General features: G+C 37.4%; 1 protein-coding gene across 2 annotated transcripts in view; it reads left to right on the top strand.

Annotated features, from left to right (window-relative positions):
* The window catches only part of PLCL1 (phospholipase C like 1 (inactive)), a 332,470-nt gene that overhangs the window by 85,917 nt on the left and 227,013 nt on the right, over positions 1 to 19,540 (top strand). Inside the window, exon 2 of one of the 2 annotated variants that reach the window (XM_053906572.1) lies at positions 5,105 to 5,276. The exons of the other annotated variant lie outside the window; for it this stretch is intronic. Within the exon in view, the coding sequence (XP_053762547.1) occupies positions 5,178 to 5,276 (99 nt within the window). The 5' untranslated portion in view covers positions 5,105 to 5,177. The remainder of the gene's footprint in view (positions 1 to 5,104; positions 5,277 to 19,540) is intronic. 2 annotated transcript variants of the gene reach the window in all.

Raw genomic sequence — 19,540 nt, 5'->3', positions numbered from 1 at the left:
ATTTTTGAGATAAATCTTAAGCCTGTCAAATAACTGGAAAATACTACTGGGTTTTCACAGAGCCAGTGGTTTGAAGTTGGTTAATTGTATTGATTCACAAAGCCTTTGTTGCTTTTTTTTTTAAATTTTTTAAATGTTTATTTTTGAGAGAGATAGAGAGACAGAGTGCAAACAAGGGAGGGACAGAGAGAGAGAGGGAGACACAGAATCCAAAGCAGGCTCCAGGCTCTCAGGTGTCAGTACAGAGCCTGATGTGGGGCTTGGACTCACAAACCACGAAATCATGGCCTAAACTGAAGTTGATGCTTAACGGACTGAGCCACCCAGAGGCCCCCCCCCCCCCCCCGCCTTTTTAAAAAAAGTTTATTTATTTATTTTGAGAGAGAGAGAGCAAGGAGGGGAGGGGCAGAGAAGAGAGGGAGAGAGAGAATCCCAAGCTGGCTCTGCATTGTGGAGCCTGATGCAAGTCTTGAACTCACTAACTGTTAAGATCATGACCTTAGCCGAAATCCACAGTTGGATGCTCAATCAACTGAGCCACCCAGGCACTGCTTATTTCTTGATAGTTTCCTTAATCAAATTCAACCAACAGATGAATTAAAGAGTAGGATTTAGAATATCTGTAACTTTAGAGTACGTCTTTTGTTTGCCTTGACTACACTTATCCTGTCATTGGATTTGAATGCCTTCTGGTGTGTGGATTCTGTGTTGGCTAGAGAGGTAGCATAAACATCTTCTAGGGAAGAGCAATTAAAAAAATTTAGTAAGTGGTATCTTGTTTACTGTTGCTCAGTCAAGTCATTGCCACAGTATATTTGCTGTAGGATTTGCGGGTAGGGGAGGTGGCAACTAAATTTACACAAGAATCACACAACTTCTACATTCATGTAGCACTTTAGAGTTTATTCAGAGTCAAGTCCTTCATTTGATTCCCATAACAATCATGTGTGATGGGCAGGGCAGGCCTCATAGTACCTGTTTTACAAATGTGAGAAGACGGGGGCTCAGAGAGGTGAAATGATTTGCCCAAGGTCAAAAGCAAGCCATTGTCAATGCCTGGTTTAGAGTTCCATGTATTATCCATCTCAGCATGCAAAACACAAACGCAAAGTTATATGCTTAAATGCTGTAGGTTAGCTGGGCTTGAAGTAGCTACTTACTACTGACATTGTATGTGTTAAACACATGTTCAACTTGCAGGAACAAAAAGCTTGACTTAAAGTGGCTTGAACAAATAAGGGTTCAATGTTTTCATATAACAAGAAGCCTGGAGGTAGGCAGTTACTGGTGCTGGTTCTGCTCTTCAACGATTCAGACTCTTTCTGACTTTTTGCTCTGCTGTTCCTGTATTTATTGACTTTTGTTCTCATGCTTAGCACATGGTTGCAAGATGGCTGTTCTAGCTTTGGGTAGAAAGCGGATGGAGTGTGTGCAGTGGGTGTGTGTGTTGGGGGGTGGATGCTAGTTTCATCTATTCCTCTTTTCAGGAAAAATAAGTTGCCCAGAAATTCTACTTAAAAAACTTCTGTTTAAGTTGGCTAGAGAGTTGGCCCATGTCCCTGAGTCCCCTATACCCTCTTCCACCTTACAAAGAGGCAGGAAAAATCAATGTTTAGCCTTGTCAACTTTAAGAGTAGAGATAGACAAAGGGAAAAGGTAGTCTGCAATGGGTTTTGAATGAGTCAGCCTACAGTGTCTGTCACAGTCTTACTGTAATTCCATTTGGAACAAAGAGCATTGAGTGAACATCCCTATACATTCCTGTGACTGCATGAATTTTGTGATGTTTGTTTCTGAGTGCTAGGCAGCTTTTTCCTGATCATCTCCTGAGAAAGTCAAATTTAAATAACACCCATTTCATCTTTTTTGGTGTAATTACTTTGAGTGCGGGTGTTGGTGGGAGGTTGGGTTGTTTGTTTCTGCTTAGCAGTTCTTTGCTAGCATATCTATTTCATGAATTATTTGTGAGTTACACATCTACTTTATCATCCTTTGTCAACATTCATTTTCTGCATGCTTGTAAATTAATAAAGAAGAGGAATCAACATGTGTTTCTCATCTCTAAGAATGGTTATATAGGATCTGTAGGACTTGCATTAGGTTGCTTGCTTAGACGAAGTGTAAGCCTGTTCAAGAAGATACCTTAAGTTGCAGCAAAGTGATAGATAGCACTTATTACTTTTTCCAGTTTAGTGGAGTAGAAAGAGAAGATTTGGAGTCAGACGGACTAGTGTTATAGTCCCGGATCACCTCTGGAACCAGTCCCCTCAGTGAGGGTAACACTGCTCACTCAGAGCTATGGGGATTCAATATGATTGGCAGCACTGTGGGGCTGGGTTAGAGAAGGTGTTTGTTGTGTTTTAGGTCCCCTTTGTCTTTCTAGTTCCTTGGGTCCCCTATAATACCCTGGCTTGTTAAACTTGGAAGCAGTTTATCTATTTCCCTTGATAAAAAGGTTTAGTGTTTGTTTCTTACAGAAAGGGGAAGTAATTAAAAAATTTTGGCCCAGTGGACTTCCCTTCTGATTCAATATGCAGCCATCATATCTAATGAAAGAACGGCAAGTACCCAATTAAATATCACAGAGTTATCACGTTGAAGAAAAGATATTCTGTAGCCAGGATAAAAGTGCCCTCAAAATGGAATCCATGCCTTCTTTCCCTACTCTTCTTTCTCTTCATCCTGCCCTTCCTTTATAAGCTATCTTGAGTCAGAGAAAGCAAAAAGTGCCATTCTAAGATGCTTTTGAAAGGAAACCGCTAATTTGGACGTCTGAATCTGAAGAGAGAATATAGGTAAATCAAAGATCATTTTAATTTTTCTTTTTGTTGTATATTTCTCATACATGTGTCACCAAATTTTCATATACAGAAATTCATCTAATTCTTGGGGCATTAGGGTGCCTCAGTTGGTTGAACATCTGACTCTTGATTTCAGCGCAGGTCATGATCCCAGGATCATGGGTTGTAGCCCCATGTTGGGCTCTGTGATGTGTGGAGCCTGCTTAAGATTCTCTCTCTCTCTGTCTCTCTCTCTCTCTCTCCCTCTGCCCCTCCCCCCCCTTTCTTTCTCTCTAAAATTAAAAAAAAAAAGGAAATTCATCTAGTTCTTAGTGAAGTCTACTTTCTGACACAGTGGTTTTATGGTATTTATAAAACAGGTTATAAAATGTAATTAAATTCTGCCATCCCTTTGGTTTGTTAGTTCTGATGAGCATTTCAAAAAACTGCATTATATTTGAACAGTGTAGTTTGAAAACATTTTTTTTACACAACTTTGGTAAACAACCAGTAAGCACTTCAGTAATAAGTTGGATCACACCATACAAAGGTTGTTTGTATTTGGTAGAATCAAAGTGTGAGACTTTGTAATTTAGTGTCATAGAACAACCATGAGAATGACATGTGAAATATAAGCAGTGAGTGAGAAGGCATGAGGGAAAATGAAACACACCAGTGAGTCCTAAGGTGTGGCAGCTTAAAGCTAGTTGGGACCATATCCTGCAATTCCTATTGACTTGGTCATTTTTTGGTGACACTGCCACAAATAACAAAGTATTTTTTTTTCAGTAATTGCTGTCCTTATTCAAGGATTATATATCCTCCTTTGTTTTACAGGCCAAAATGAATTTTTGAAATGGCTAGCTGAGATTAGAATGATAAATTTGAGGAACAGAACAAATCAAAATAGGTCTCAAAAAAATGGAACCTATGACTTTGACCTAGTTGTCTCAGGCTTTCACTGAATGAAATGAGGCAGATTATAAACCGTACACTGTTTAGTGGAGGCATTTGTATTCTCACAATCTGAGTTTTAAATTGTTGACAGAGATTATTTTATGTGGTGTTCAAATATACACTAAAATGAACCCAAGTGTAATATACACTTTAAAACTGTTAATCAGATTAAAAAACCCCTTTATTATGGGACATGTAGGATATATGCAAAAATTAGTAGAATAGCATAAATAAAGCATAAAGCAAACCATGTAGAGAACACTCATGTACCTACTCCCCATTTTCAACAATTTACAGCCAATTCATGCCATATCTTGTTTCATCTATTCCTCCTTCCCCTCCTCCCCTTTTTTCAATCCATATTATTTTGACACAAATCATATAATTTTATCCATGAATATTTCAATATGTGACTCTGATAGATAAAGACTATTTCCAATATTAAACAGTTTAAAATGGCTTTTTTATATGGTAGAAATGTAAAACATGAGAATGATACTTGGGAATGCAAGCTGGTGCAGCCACTCTGGAAAACAGTATGGAGGTTCCTCCAAAAAGTAAAATAGAACTACCCTATGACCCAGCAATTGCACTACTAGGTATTTATCCAAGGCATACAGGTGTGCTGTTTCGCAGGGACACATGCACCCCAATGTTTATAGGAGCACTATCAACAATAGCCAAAGTATGGAAAGGAAAGAGCCCAAATGGCCATCGATGGATGAATGGATAAAGAAGATGTGATACACACACACACACACACACACACACACACACACACACACACAACACGGAGTATTATTCGACAATCAAAAAGAATGAAATCTTGCTATTTGCAACTACGTGGATGGAACTGGAGGATATTATGCTAAGTGAAATTAGTCAGAGAAAGACAAAAATCATATGACTTTGCTCATATGAGGACTTTAAGAGACAAAACAGATGAACGTAAGGGAGGGAAGCAAAAATAATATAAAAATCGGGAGGGGGACAAAACAGAAGAGACTCATAAATACGGAGAACAAACTGAGGGTTACGGGAGGGGTTGTGGGAGGAGGGAATGGGCTAAATGGGTAAGGGCATTAAGGAATATACTCCTGAAATTGTTTCACTATATGCTAACTAATTTGGATGTAAATTTTAAAAAATAAAAAATAAAATAAAAAAACCCCATGAGAATGATACTTAGCATCAAGCTTATTAAATTTCACGTCCACATGTTTTTCACACATCTATGTCCAAGCTTATTTTCTGCAAACCACCACTTTTGCTGCTTAATGTTTAGTGGTCGTTGTATAGATGTAATTTAGTTAAAATGTTAAAACAGCTTTGAATTTTTTTCCTTTCATTGGTGACTTTTTTTCCAGATGGAAATTTTTGTCTCCGCTGAGTAGTTGATCTTGTTTTACATGGAAATATTATCTCTGAGGATGGTTCTACATGACCTCTGATGACTCCCCATCAGTGCTCTTCTGTCTTGAAACCACCCCCCTGTATTTGAGAGCAGCTGGAAAGAAGATAAAAATCCCTAAATTTAAGGTTTGGGATTTAATACAGTTATGCCATTTTTATTTGGAAACTGTATATTGCTTTTAATACTTTCTGATCAAACTATGATGAATACTTGATCATTTTCATAACACTTTTGGAAACAGGATTATGATGCTCTTGTTTTTGGCTAACTGTCTTATGTGCAGTATGTAGCTGTGTTGGATTAGAGGATTTGATTTGACATGTATGGATTTGCAGTGAACATGTAAGGACATACATTATAATGAAGTTTTATTTTTGTAGAGAAGAATGGCGGTGCTGTTGTGAGTTTGTGGTTCAGATTGTGGTTTCTGCTGTCTAATTGTCCAGAGTTTGAGTACCTGCTCCACCAACTAACAGCCATGTGGTCTTGCCTCAGTCACACAACTTCTTGAAGCCTCAGTTTTCTAATCTGTAATATGGAGATAATAAAAATACCTCCTATATTTTTCTTTTTTTGCATATGGGTTGAATGAGATAAAAAGAAACAAAAATATCATTAATTTTGGCTTAAGCTCAATTGAGATATATATTTGTTTCTGAAACACTTTTTTTTTTTTTTTAATACTGTGATTACTTGTTGAAAGACCTAAAACTTGAGGATTATTGGTTTCTGGATGTCAGGTGAATGTGTATTATGAGTTAAAAAGTAGTAAGAGGCAAATTTGTTACTCTGAGGTTTGCTAGCTACTGAATGTTTTCTATGAGAAGTTCCATACACTTCAGATCTTTAGTTCCTTCAGTTCTGGTGCTGCATATACAATGTTGCCTTCCAAAACATGTCATGGGAGTTGAAGCTGATCTTTGTCATCTTGGAAGTGGCCCTAGTTTGCCTTAAAACTCGTTTAGATTCACTTAAGAACCTCTTACACATGTTTATATTTTTGGTTTGTGCCTTATGTTCTAGCAGTGAGTTCAACAGGTTTACCCTCTCTGCGGAGCAGTCAGGCGCTTTAGCTGAAAAAGCTTCTATCCACTGTGAGGAGGTACAGTTTAGCGGCAGTGTTCTGGCATTTGCTCCCTTGGAAATAGGCCTTGCTGGGTTCTTTCTACCCCACAGGGATTGATATCCTACTCTGAATCCCAAGCCTTTGATAAGTAGAATTTCTGTTCTTGGCTGGCTTGTGGGTCTGTGGGACCTTTAGCCTTCACTTTGCCATGGGCTAGGTTACCAGGCTCAAGGGCCTCAATAGGTCAGAGAACTGTAGACACACTGAAACCAGGAAGCAATACTGAAATAGAAATTGGAGAGATGTCTACCTGCTGCTTGGAGTTGCCAGATCCCATTCTTGGGCCCTGTGAACTTATAGTTCGTCACTCTCTAAGTATACTTTGTTTTATTTTTGTCAGGTTGGCATTTCACACCCCAGAGATGCTTACTGTGTCATTTGCAAAATTTGAAACATCAGATTACTCAGTCTCTTCTAGTCCATTTATAAAATGTACAGCGAGGCTGGTCTTGGCATCACTCCGAGAACCCTCATGTTTTCCCTTCTTCCATCTGAGAAGTACCTGTTCGTCCCTAACATTGTGCTCTCATCCTGCTTCATGTTCTTGTAGAACACTTCCCATATATCTATAATTTATTAAAATAAGGTGTGTGTGTGTGTGTGTGTGTGTGTGTGTGTGTGTGTGTGTGTGTTTCCTTGCTCTATATTCAAACATCCTGGGCTTAAATCTGAGCTCTGGCACTTATAAATTGGTCACATTTACCCCTCTCAGCCTCGGTTTCCTCAACTGTAACAGAAGGATAACAATAGTACCTACTTCATGAAATTGTACATACTGTTTAGCACAGTGCCTGTCATCCCTTGTGGACTCACAAAAATATTACAAGTTTTATTATAGTCATCCCCACACCAACATAGCCTCTCTTTTACCAAAATAACACAGCATGTTTCTGTCTCCTTTTGGTCACTTTCCTATTTGCCCTTCAGTATTTATTGAGTGTATAGTGCATAGCACAGGTACTGTTTTCTAGGCACTGAGAATAATGTTGAGCAAAACAGAGTCTCCACTGAAATCAAGATTTGGCTTCTACTACTTTGGTAAAATTGCATCAATAAACATCTCCAGTGAACTTTTTTTTTTTGCCAAATCTACAGGATTCTTTGGTCTTGTTTTTATTTGATGTCTTCTAATATTAAAAACTGTTAATTATTCCCTTTAAAAAATTCTCTCTTCCCTTGAATGCGTTGATACCCTGTTTTCTTTTGAGTCTCTTCCTAATTTTCTGACTCTTCTCTTTGACCCTGTACCTAATTTCTTCAACTGCTCTTTAAATTATTCCCTTGTTTTCTGTTCCCAATTTATTTTCTTCTCTCTTTCTCTTCTCAGAGATTATGAACTGATGTCCTACTCACAAATCCAGTATGCTTTTGTGCTTTCTTGGCCTGAACAGAATTTCAAAAGCATTTTTAATGAGTTGTTAACTTACAAAAATTGAGAGATTTCATATAACAATTTGAATTTTGAAAAATTTAAATTCACTTGCTTTTGAAGAAAGCACATCTCACCCCCCCCCCCCATAGCTTCTAGTACTAATTACATGTTATGAGACCAACATATTTTTCCTTATACTTGATGTTCTGTAGCCATCACAGACTTAATCTGTTCAAAATTGAACTCATTATATATTTTATTTTGTCTTTTCTAGTGTAGTTAATAGAGTGCTAACTACTGAAGCATTCAAGCCAGAACCTGATGAGTGAGAAGTCTATGGTAGGACCTACATCACCTAACTTGGATGTCCTTCCCACTATACTTTGCTATCATGGCTTCCCTGGTTCTTCTCATGAACTCTATCCACTATGTTGCACCATGGGATTCATACTGGTAGATCTCTAGCTCCCTGACATGCTTCTTATTTTAAATGTGATTTATGTGTCCTGGTTATCACATTAGTAATTTTAGCCTTCATTTGATTCCTTTAAGAATTATTTATTATTTCAACAAATATTTATTGAGTGCCTAATAAACAACCCAGGTACTTTTTCTAGGCACCAGGGATAGCATATTGAACAAAACAGATCCTCTGCTTTCATGGAGCTTACATTCTGGAGGAAAAAGACAATACATAAATAAGTATAAAGTTAGTAGTGATAAGTATGATGAAGAATTCTTAGAAATTTATCTAGTAATTTATATACATTTAGGTCATCATTTTATTTACTTTGACAAGAATAAGAACAGGACTTTGGAGGAACTGAATTATTATCTCACAAAGTCATAAGTCACATCTAAGATGGTCTAAATCCAGGATCTGGTTTTGTCCATCTGGAACTACTTGAATGCCTGATAGTACTAAGCAATAACTAATTTTTGAGCATAGTGTAGTTTAGATTATTTTTCATGTCATATGACCATTTCTACTGGGAAAGTCATTTAAAAAATAGTCGACTTAAAAACAGAACAAACTGAGGGTTGATGGAGGGTGGGAGGGAGGGGAGGGTGTGTGATGGGTATTGAGGAGGGCACCTTTTGGGATGAGCACTGGTGTTGTATGGAAACCAATTTGACAATAAATTTCGTATTAAAAAAAGAAAATAAAAAATAGTTGAAAGCTTATGAATGTTAATTAAGTGAAATCTTTAGCTGGTGTAATCTGATGAGCTGTATTTTCCTGATTATTGCTATTCCTTGACAGACCAAGCAAGCTTCTGCCTCAGGCTCTTGGCACTTAAGTACTTACTCCCAAAAATGTTCTTTTTTTTTTTAAATTTATTTACTTTTGAGAGAGAGAGAGAGGGAGAGAGAGAACACAAGTAGGGGAGGGGCAGAGAGAAAGGGGAGGCAGAGGATCTGAAGCAGGCTTTGCACAGACAGTCTTGAACTCATGAACTGTGAGATCATGACCCAAGCCAAAGGCAGAGGCTTAACCTTCCAGGAGCCCCTATACCAGGAATGTTCTTCTAGGTTTTTGTAAGGTTTGCTTCCCACTTTACTCTTTATCATGCTGCCAAAACTAGCCCTTTCTAATTTCTTACCCTGCTTCATTTTTCTTTATGGCACCAAACACTTCCTGATATACATGTCTGTTATCTGTATCCCCCACTAAAATGTAAGCTTACTGAGAGCAAGAATTGTGTTTTGATCATTGCCATATTTCTTACACCTAGAGTAGTGAATGGCATATAGTAAGTGGTCAATACATATGCACTAAGTGAATAAATAAATGCAAAAGAGTTTGCTGACTTTGCAGAGGAAATGTTTTAGAATGTAGTAAGTAGGACAGATTAAATTATAAGTTTAAGTGAAATGTAGCTAAAGATCAAGACTGCTTTCATAAGAAGAGTAAGGCAAATACTGATTAACATGAAATGGAATGGACCCCTGGAGGAAATGAAGTAAATCTTATTTGGAGAAATTTAAAAAAATGAGAAAAATGAATGGTTTGGCAATTTAGTGTTATTCATATGAATACATTGTCCAAGAGTACAAATATTCAGAAATATTTTAGTGCACAAGATGCTGTGGCTCTCATGAGTATGTGCAAGAACAAACAGTCCTTGGACTTTGGGATCATTGTCTGACTTAGCTTTGATACGAAATCTCTGAAGAATCTGGGCAAGATAAATTGAGCAATTGGTGTCTCATTTTAGTTTTTATTACTACCTCTTAGTCTTCTGTGCTCTTATTGGTAAGTTTTTATGTCTCACCAAACTAATATTTATTGGTTGCTTACAAAGTAAAAGGGTTGCCATAGATAACTTTTTTCAAAACAAGAGAAATATTTAATTTCCAACAACCAGTAAAACCTAAAGGCTGGAGAATGACTGTTTGAAGGTGCAAGAGAAAGTTGATTGAAGTGGATATCCTGTCACTACATTCAAAGTTTTCACATCTACAATGATTTTTCTCCAAAGGTTATAAACATTCTTTTTTTTTTTAAAGCTCTGTATTGCCAGCCTCTCTTTTATTCCACTTTATCTGCTGGGATTTTGAAAAAACATTCTCTAAACTAGAGAAACAGAAAAATGGATTAGGTACATACACATTCAGATGTGATGTCTTTGGGGGTTGAATCTGTGACTGGAAGGTAATTTACCCAATAATGAAGGTACATGTTTCTAAAGAGTATGCCATTCCTGGTAGGAACTACAGACAGTAGTAATTAAGCTTTTACTAATCAGAATCTATAAAGTGTACATGAGGAGACTTTAAATCTATTTTACTCATCATTATTCAGTCAGTACAGGTTGAATACTTATTATGTGTGAGATGTTATAAGGTATACAAAGTTGAGTAAGAAATAAGTTTATAATCTAACAGAAAGGATAAGGCAAATATACAATTCATTCATACTAATAAATGAATAAAATAAAAGTTTATGAGTTGCATAAGACAAAGGGATTCCTCCTAGTTAAGATTTAGAAAAGGCAAAAAGCAGGCAGTGGTGTTGTGCTGGATCTTGAATAAGATTTTCCGATGAATGGATTGGCAATCCATATGAGCAGAGACATGGAAGTGGAAAATTATGGGTTGTGTTAAAGCAATAGCAGTATTCCAGAAGAGGCAGAAGGGGATGAAATTGAGAGTTAGGGTGGAAAATTTACCTGTGATAAGAAAGAAGGATACTTCCAATTTAGAGAGAGAAACAAAGACCTACTGGGTGAATCTTAAGAGCAATTCGAGGTAGAGGAGTAGAGGAAATCCTTTCTTAGCTTCGACCTCTTTAGATTAGGGGGCAAGGTCATCTGTTGAGGAGGAGGGGGATGGAATTTATCTTTGGATCCACTTATTCCAAGAACTTTACTTCAGAGGCATGTCTTGAGAGGTTATGGCTTTGTCCAAGGAGACTGATTATATAGGAAACTAGAGTCCAGGTTTTATGATTTCAACTCCATGTATTCTTTCTTGGCAAAATTCAAAATCCCCCTAAGACCTATATACCAAAAATAATTTTCTAAGTTAAGCATTTCTCATCAAGTAACTTTGATCTGAGAACGTGATAATTCAGACTATAAAAGAAATCAGATGAATCCTTATAAATATCTCTTTTTAGAGGAAAACAAAGGAGATTTATTGCTTTCAACTGAAACACTGCAACAGAAGCACTGTGTGTTAAATAAGGACAGCCTCCAGTCTGTGGCTCAAGAGACTACTGTGGTCTACTAAGTAGCCCCATTTTCTTTATTATCACTTTGTTTTTGTAGGCCTGGTATCTAGATATCCTGGTACAACCAAGAAAGAGAACTTTGGATCTCATACTCTTAAGGATCTACAGATCCTGAAATGGATAGTTCCAAACAATGTATTAGTTTTGATTAGCTTCAAGGGTTTTGCATACTTGGAAGTTAGACATTCAAAATGATTTCTGGTCATTCATGCCACTTGATCATCCAAGGATGGGGTGATGACATCAGTGTTTCTTGGACATTAGACAGCATGGCAAGTTTGGGGTTGACAGCTGTCAGTCCCATGTGTGAATGCAATGTTGCATCACTGGCATCACAGGAGGGCTTGGAAGAAAACAAGGAGTTAAGTTTATAGAGGAATAAAGTTTGGTAGACAATCTTTCCCTCCTTTTTGTCTCTGGCAGAGGCAGTTCTCCGATAGTTTTATAGGCTGAAGGACTATTTGCACAAATATAAAAATGAACTTACTGGAATGAAAAGCAGAATGGACGTACTACCTTTGTCATTTAAAAATGGCAAATGCTAGGCTTTTCTATGTGCATGCATGTGTGTGCTAAGAGACTGAAAGTCTCCATGAGATATTCCTTGGGCCAGCGTATGGGGAAACATGGGATTGACTCCTGGGATTGAACCTCTCTGATTCTAAGTAAGCCAAGACTCTTTGCAAGAGTGGGTGTTTTAGGTTCTGAGATTTCCCAAACAGGATTTCAGTTATGAGATTTAGTTTTAGAGACAGACCTTAGCATCCAGGGAAGGAGATTGCTGATGCTGCTGTTGTGTTACTATTGATCTAGAGGAAACTGTATTTTGTACAAAATTTGTGTCAAAAACCTGTAGATACGGTTTATGAGATTTTACAGTCTGTGGGGCAGTTAATCTAAACAAATCATTTATGAGAAGGACTCCAAAGAAATTTTCGTTAATTAGTGGGCCAACTGATGTTAGCATGTTTTGAAACTATTTTTTTCTTAGTATCAGTCTATGTTAGTTAGGAGAATTCATGTTTGGGGGTCTTTCCTTAAAGGACCAGATAGCAAATATTTTAGGATTTACAGGCTGTACGGTCGCTATTGCAAGTACTTAATGTTAGCTACTGTATTAATGCAAAAGCAACTACAGACAATACGCAGACAAATGGGCTTAGTTATGTTCCAATAAATCTTTATTTATCAAAGCAGGTGGTGAGCCATAGTTTGGTGACTGTTGCTCTAGTCCCATGACTGTATTTTACTAATCCCGGAAATGTCTGGCTAAAGGTCACACAATGGCAGAATTGGGGCAGAAATCTACACATCTTCCTTTCTACTCCATTAAAAATTTAAAAAATGGTCTTAATTATTAGGTAATTACAAAGTAATATTCATTGGATATATAGAAGGTGTAAAGAATAACAATAAAATGAACATCTGTGTTACTATCACAAAGTCAGTTTAAGAAAGAGGACATTACCATTTCTTTTGAAGCTCTGTGTGTGCTCCTCCCCAGTCCCTTCCCTTTTTCTCTCCACCCTAGAGGTATTCACCTGCCTGAATTTGGGGTTTTTTATTCTGGTTTTTCTTCATGGTTTTACCAATATATTTATATCCTTCTTGTAGTGTTTAAAAAGTCATTCTAAGATGGTTTTATTTCATTTCTCGTGTGTTAGAAAGTTTAGAAAGATAGCCACATCTTACTTTGTGAATAGTTGTACATTCTCTTTGGGTTTATTCTTGGCAATATGCTGAGAAGGTCCAGGGAGCCAGAGTAGAGTCCCTATATTATTTAATTTTAATTCATTTCATGGCCAAATCTTGGGTTTCTTGCACTGAGACGAGAACATCACGGGCTGACAGACAAGTGTAGGAGTTTAGTGGCTGTCTACTCCCACCCCCTTCTTGAGGAAATTGCTGTGGTAAATCAGGGCTGTTTCTAGGAATGGTAAGATCTATTTAGTCTGACAGTGATTTTATCTTTGAATTAAATGCATATGATAGTACCATAAATTTTCCAAGTTATAGAATTTGGAGAAATTTTGTTAATAAAAAATTTTGCTTTTGTGGCACATAATAATAAAGGTCAATCTCAAAAGTAATATTTGGTTAACATTCAAAACCATAGTTAATTCTATTTGCAAACATTGGATATGTGAATATTAGCTATTAGAATGGTTTTGATGGATACATTTCCTTGCTTTCTAGGTACCTAAAACATTTTCAGAATCTAATTTTTAAGGTGTCTTTGGTGACTTTGAAAGCATTTTTGAATCTCCTTTTACAAATGCTCTATTTCTTTTCTTTTCCTTCTTTTCTTTTCTCTTTTTTCTTTCTTTTTTTTTTTTGGTACATCTGTAGATAATTTATCTGGCTCACTGTGGGTTATTTTAAGGGCTAGTACAACATTTGAGCTAATCCACCCACACATCTTTGCCTGGTCCCCTCTGTGAGATGATTGGTTGGTGGGTTATATTGCTGGCCATTGCATGGGGTAAAAAGAACTGGAGTTTTGCCATGAGAGGTTGGCACCATTCTCCAATGTCTCTTTCAGTTACCTCAAAATATTTTTTTCAGATTGCCATCCCAATTGCAACTTCCCTAGACTATCATTTCATAGTTCAATTACTTTAATACCTTCCTGTCTGGCCTCCTTGCCTCTTTATCAGTGGTTCTTAGTTCTGGCTGCATATTGGAATCACCTGAGGTTTTAAAAAATACTAATGCCTGGTCAATCCCACAGTGACTTTGATTTAATTGCTCTGGGGTACAGTCTGGGCAAATTAAAATCATATTACATTAAAAAAATAAAATCATATTACACAAAAAATAAAATCATATTACATTTTTAAAAGCTCTCTAAATGAGTCTAATGAGCAACTAAGGACAAGAGTCACTGCTCTCGTACAAGAGGATCATCTGTTTTATTTTTATTTATTTATTTTATTATTATTATTATTTTTTAATATGAAACGTATTGTCAAATTGGTTTCCATACCACACCCAGTGCTCCTCCCAACAGGTGCCCTCCTCAATGCCCATCACCCACCTTCCCCCTCCCCCCCCCCACACTTCCCATTAGCCCTCAGTTTATTCTCAGTTTTTAAGAGTCTCTTATGGTTTGACTCTCTGTTTTAACCTATCATTGATGTAAGAGATGTTTGGGAGGGAGAATGGATAGAGCTTGGGGAGTGATGACATGTTTGGGATGAGGAAGAGGGATGTGCATAGGATGTAGCTTAGGTTTGGGGCTAGTTCAATAGATGAATGATGGTGCCATTTACTGAGATAGCAAAAATAGGCATGCGCTTAGGAGAGAAAATGATGATTCAGTTTTGGATTGAGAATTTGAGCAACCCAAGAGACATCCATTTGGAGACAAGAAAGAACACCTGAAATATTAGAGCTGACCAAAATTGCAATAGGAGTTTATTCTTTATTGCTAAATATATTAAAGACTCTCTGACAGATACTTATCAACTTTTGCTTAAATATTTCGAGCAATGGAGAATGAATGACCAATTCTTTCTTTGAACAGCTAAAGTAATTCAGAAGTCCTTCCTTATACTGATGCCAAAACTGCCTTGCTCCCAACCTCTATCTAGTAATCCTGTCTCTGCTTCTGGAGCTATTTGTAACAAGTCCACTTTCTCTTCCATACCTCAGAAGAAATTTATTCTTAAATGTTCTTTTCCTTGGGCTCAAGGTTACCAGTTCCTCATTTAACTGCTCGAAATAGCCATACTTTCTAGCATATCTTCTTACCAAGCCAGCTAAAACATGAATGTTAATTAAATACCTTAAACTTGATTAGTAAAGGGAACAAGCATTTCTTGATCAGTCTTCATCTACTGACATTAAATATCATAATTCTTTTAAAAAAAACCTCTATGTTTGCAGTGTAGAAGAGGTGATACTCTTTTCTGAAACATGTGTTTTTCTTTCTTTCTATACCCCATTACATTTAGACAAACAATTAGGTTTAAAGAGAAAATTTATGTAAAATGTGCTACACTTTGTTGAATGAAAGATCACTTATAACTATCTTAACAATTTATCTCAGTGTGGAAAAATACTTGACCTCTTTGTTTCAAGAGTGAAGATGGTGGTCATTTAAAGGTCTGTAAAGTTATAGGAAAGTGTAGTCATTTAAAAAAAGGCCAAACATGAGATTTTTGCTATTCCTCTCATGGCAGATTTAATCTTCGAGGATTAATGTGGCATTCAGTTTCCCACTGCTTCTATTCCAGAAGGTATGCACACATTTGGATAAGTGATCTCCCTTTTCTTCCCTTGGAAGCTGTTTTGAGCTTGGAATTTGCTGTTTAGATCATGATTCATACGTCAGAGAAGAATTAGAGAGTCTCCTTTAGGTACTTGGCAGAGCCGGGACATGTTTCCATATATAGCTGAAAAAAACCTTTGTCACCCATTCTGGCTTGAAAGAATGTTATTAAAAGCTCATTCCTGAGTTCTTTTTTGCCAAGGAACAGCAGTGGGCAGTGAAAATTTTGTGCCTGGAAGCGCTGAGGTTTGCTCCAATATAGAGGCCTGGCTCTGTGTTCTGAGAACCTTCCCTAGGTGTCCCCGGTCACTCTGCTCAAAGCACTTACATGTACATCTGTGGGTGGCAGTTGTTGATTCCTTCCTGGCCCACTTCCTACTCATGGCCCTGGGGAAGCCCCATGAGCAGGCTTTACAGAGATGAATCAAGGCAGTGCCTCATCTCCTGAGTCATGGCCAGAGGCTCCTCACTTACTCTCTGAGGATGGGATCTGTTTACCTCAGAGTTGCCTCTCTGAGAGGATATTTGGAATTTTGGATGGTGGCCTGGAATTTTGGAGAGTGGAGTTCTCTAGGGAAAAGTTATGCTGGTAGCAGTCAGCTTATAAAGTTTATACTGTCTGCCCTTTGATAAGGGTCATATGATGTAGTAAATATTCTTTGGGAAAATGGAAAATCAAGTAGATCTTCAATTCCGTCTTTGCACATACTGAGACCTCCAGGCATTGGTATGGGGAAATGAGAAGGGAGCTCTTTTTTTACCCTTCCTTCCATCTCCACCTCCTGTAGTTCTAGTAGTTTTCAAGCTCATATTCAAGTCAAAGAGAAACAGACCTGTGTTTGAATCAGCGTCCTTACCCAAAGTATAGAGTGTTGGTCAGGTCTTCATTTGTAAAAGGGGCGTTAACAATGCCTATTGCACAGGGCTTTAGGTGAGGATTAAATTGGGTTAGTGGGTTAATGTATAGAAAGTGATTAGTAAATCTTCTCAGGAAAGCAAGTTTTTAGTCAAAAGGACATGAACTTTGGAACCATTCACATTCGGGTTCTATTCTGTTCTGTTCTTCCCTAGCTGCATGATCTTTAGCTGAAGACACCTAAGCATTTACATTCTGTAATCCTCACCTTCATTCTATGTACAGCTGTATCATACTCAGAGGACTGTTTCAAGATTCAAGTGGACCACCTTGTCCATCTTACATGGGCAGTAGTTAGAGGGCTCTCAACAAATGTCAGCTTCACTTGTCATTCCCCTTGTCCAAAGGCCTTTCCCAAGCCCTCCCTCTATCCCACCCCTATTCTTTGTCTTGCCCTTTGGTTTTTTTTTTTTTTTTAATAATCTTACCTCATAACTTACTTTATTCTGTTTCTCACTACATGTCTCTCTCTTCTCTACTTGATGGCAATTACTTGGAAACACTCTTCATTTCTTTGTTTCAATAGATCTCAGATATTGAACCTTATTTTTCTTTTCAGCCACCTGGAAAAATCCCCTTAAATTATCTTAAACTTGAATTCCAGCTTAATTCAGAGTTAATTTCTAAATCTTTTTTGCCAACTCAAATATCCTACAGTAAATCACTAGAGAAGTAAATAGCTTTGTGTTCAATGCAATGTAATATGTATTACACTTGGTATTTACTTCTAAGTCCAGTAACTTAGTACCTTTATGTCTTTATTGTTGGTCTGCAAAACTGTAAGAGAGGCTAGAATAAAAACTACCCAGAAATAAAAGCTTTACATTTTGATGTAAAATTAATGGACATGGTGTTCATTTAAAACAAACTAAATTTGTACACACTGTAAAATAAATCATAATCCAGAATGTTGATATCTTAGGTACAATGCATCTTATTTGAAAGCCCCAAGAACACATATTTGTGATATTGATTCAGTGATCTTATTAATAATAATTTAGCAATTTGGAAAAGAGAAGTTTTTGAGAGAATATCCAAAAATCAAATTTTTGACAATAGTGGGAAAAAAATCAGGTTTTCTTAGAGGTGATAAAAGTTTAAATACAATTTAGAACTGTATGACAGTATATTTTATTTGCCTTTTGAAGATCATCCAGTGTTTGCAGGCATCATGAGTATTAGGTAGGCAAAATTTGGGAATTTCTGTTATTCTTAACCATGCCCCTCTTCCTCCTCTTCTTTCTCTAGCATCCTACTTAATTTGCATGGAATGCAGAATATCCCGAATCTGGTATCTGAGTACTTTTGGAATATAATGTTGATTGGGACAACAGGTCAAGAGTAGTTTTCAGTAAAACATTGGGCATTTGCTCAATGACCTGTAACATAGCCTGTGCCTTTGTCCCAGCCTCTAGTATCTGCTGCCCCTGAGTTCCTGCCAGAACACACAGAGAAGCATTCCAGACCCCCCTAGAATGCATTCCTTACATGCATAGCAATCTCTGGAAAGTTATGCTTTTGAAGAAAATGGAGAGAGGTGTTACGACTTCATAAATCCTAACAGTTCCAGGGCTATTTCCCAATACCAGACCCTGTAGGGGCCTCATTAAAAATAAATTTGAGTGGCACCATTGGGGACTGCTGCAGGGAATATTGAAGCTATATTCATTTCCTTGCTATCACATGGAGTGTGATATTGAAGAAGAGGGTACTGTCTGAACAATCAACTTGGTTTTCTGATTAGCCAAGGGATATTACAACCTTTCTCTTTTTTCCTGGACCTCTTGATTTTGGTTTGGGAAAGGTCCTTTGACTTCAACAATGTAGGCTCAAACACATTGAGGTGAAACGATGGGCGCAAAGCTGAAACTGTGCATTTTAGGATAAAATATAGGAAGTGAACAGCTTTCCCTGTGGAGTGACTTCATGGATCTGCCCCACTCTTTCCTTCTGATGGCAAAGTTCGCTTATGGTTACTAGGCAAAAAATGCCTTGTGAAGACTGGGGAGGTTTTCATGTATGTTTAATCATACTTGGTTCTTCAAGTATTACTTTGCCAAGTTATAATCCCACACCCTAATGAGGTTGCTAATTATGTTCTCCATCAGTGATATTTAGCTGTAGAAAAGACTGCTTCATAGTTAAAGCTTTCTTAGGATAAAGTGCAAATGAAATATAAGAAGCAGCAAACAGCAACCAGTTTGCAGGGGTGTTGCAAAGTGACCTAAGCCAGTGTGTTATGTAGGACTATTAGGTTTATTTATGTGTTTATGTATTCATGTATTTATTTATTTAGAGTGAGGTGTAAGCACAGAGCCTGACTTGGGGCTTGATCCCACAAACTGTGAGATCATGACCTGAGTGAAACCAAGAGTCGGACGCTTACCCAAATGAGCCACCCAGACACCCAGGTCCTTTTTGATAGATAGCAACTCCGGTAGTTAGGGACGGGCAAAGGGTAGCTTCTCCACTACACTACCTAACCAGGTTACAATGCAAGTAAGACTTGACCAAATTCCATCACACACACAGACGACTTTTAGATAAACATTTATTAGACAACTCGTTCAACTTGTTGATGAAGTTGCAAGAAATCAGGGAAGAAATGCTTTGTCCACACATTTACTCAAGGCAAAAAGACAATGTTTTAGGGGGAGGATTCAGTTAACTCCTCTCCAGAATCCTCCAAACCTATGGCTGAACACAGTATTGTTCAGGGATCAGTCTTCAGTGCCATCTTGGAGGGTGGAGGTGAAGAGTCTTCTAGGTTCCTATGCCCTTTTCATGCAAGGATGGAGAGTGTCTCTAGTATTTTCATGCCCATTCGTATATCTTGAATATCACAAATTTTGCCAGTGACATTCCATTCTTCACACCCCTTACACTAAATAATAAGACATTGTTTTTACTTATGAAAATTCATTTCTAACATTCATTATGCTAATTAGTAAAGCCTCTGCTTACAA

This window comes from Panthera pardus, unplaced genomic scaffold (genome assembly GCF_024362965.1).
Source record: "Panthera pardus isolate Hobbes unplaced genomic scaffold, ASM2436296v1 HiC_scaffold_10, whole genome shotgun sequence".
Taxonomy (NCBI): Eukaryota; Metazoa; Chordata; class Mammalia; order Carnivora; family Felidae; genus Panthera; species Panthera pardus.
Note: the sequence above shows the minus strand (reverse complement) of the source record. Positions and strands in the feature narration are given on the sequence as shown.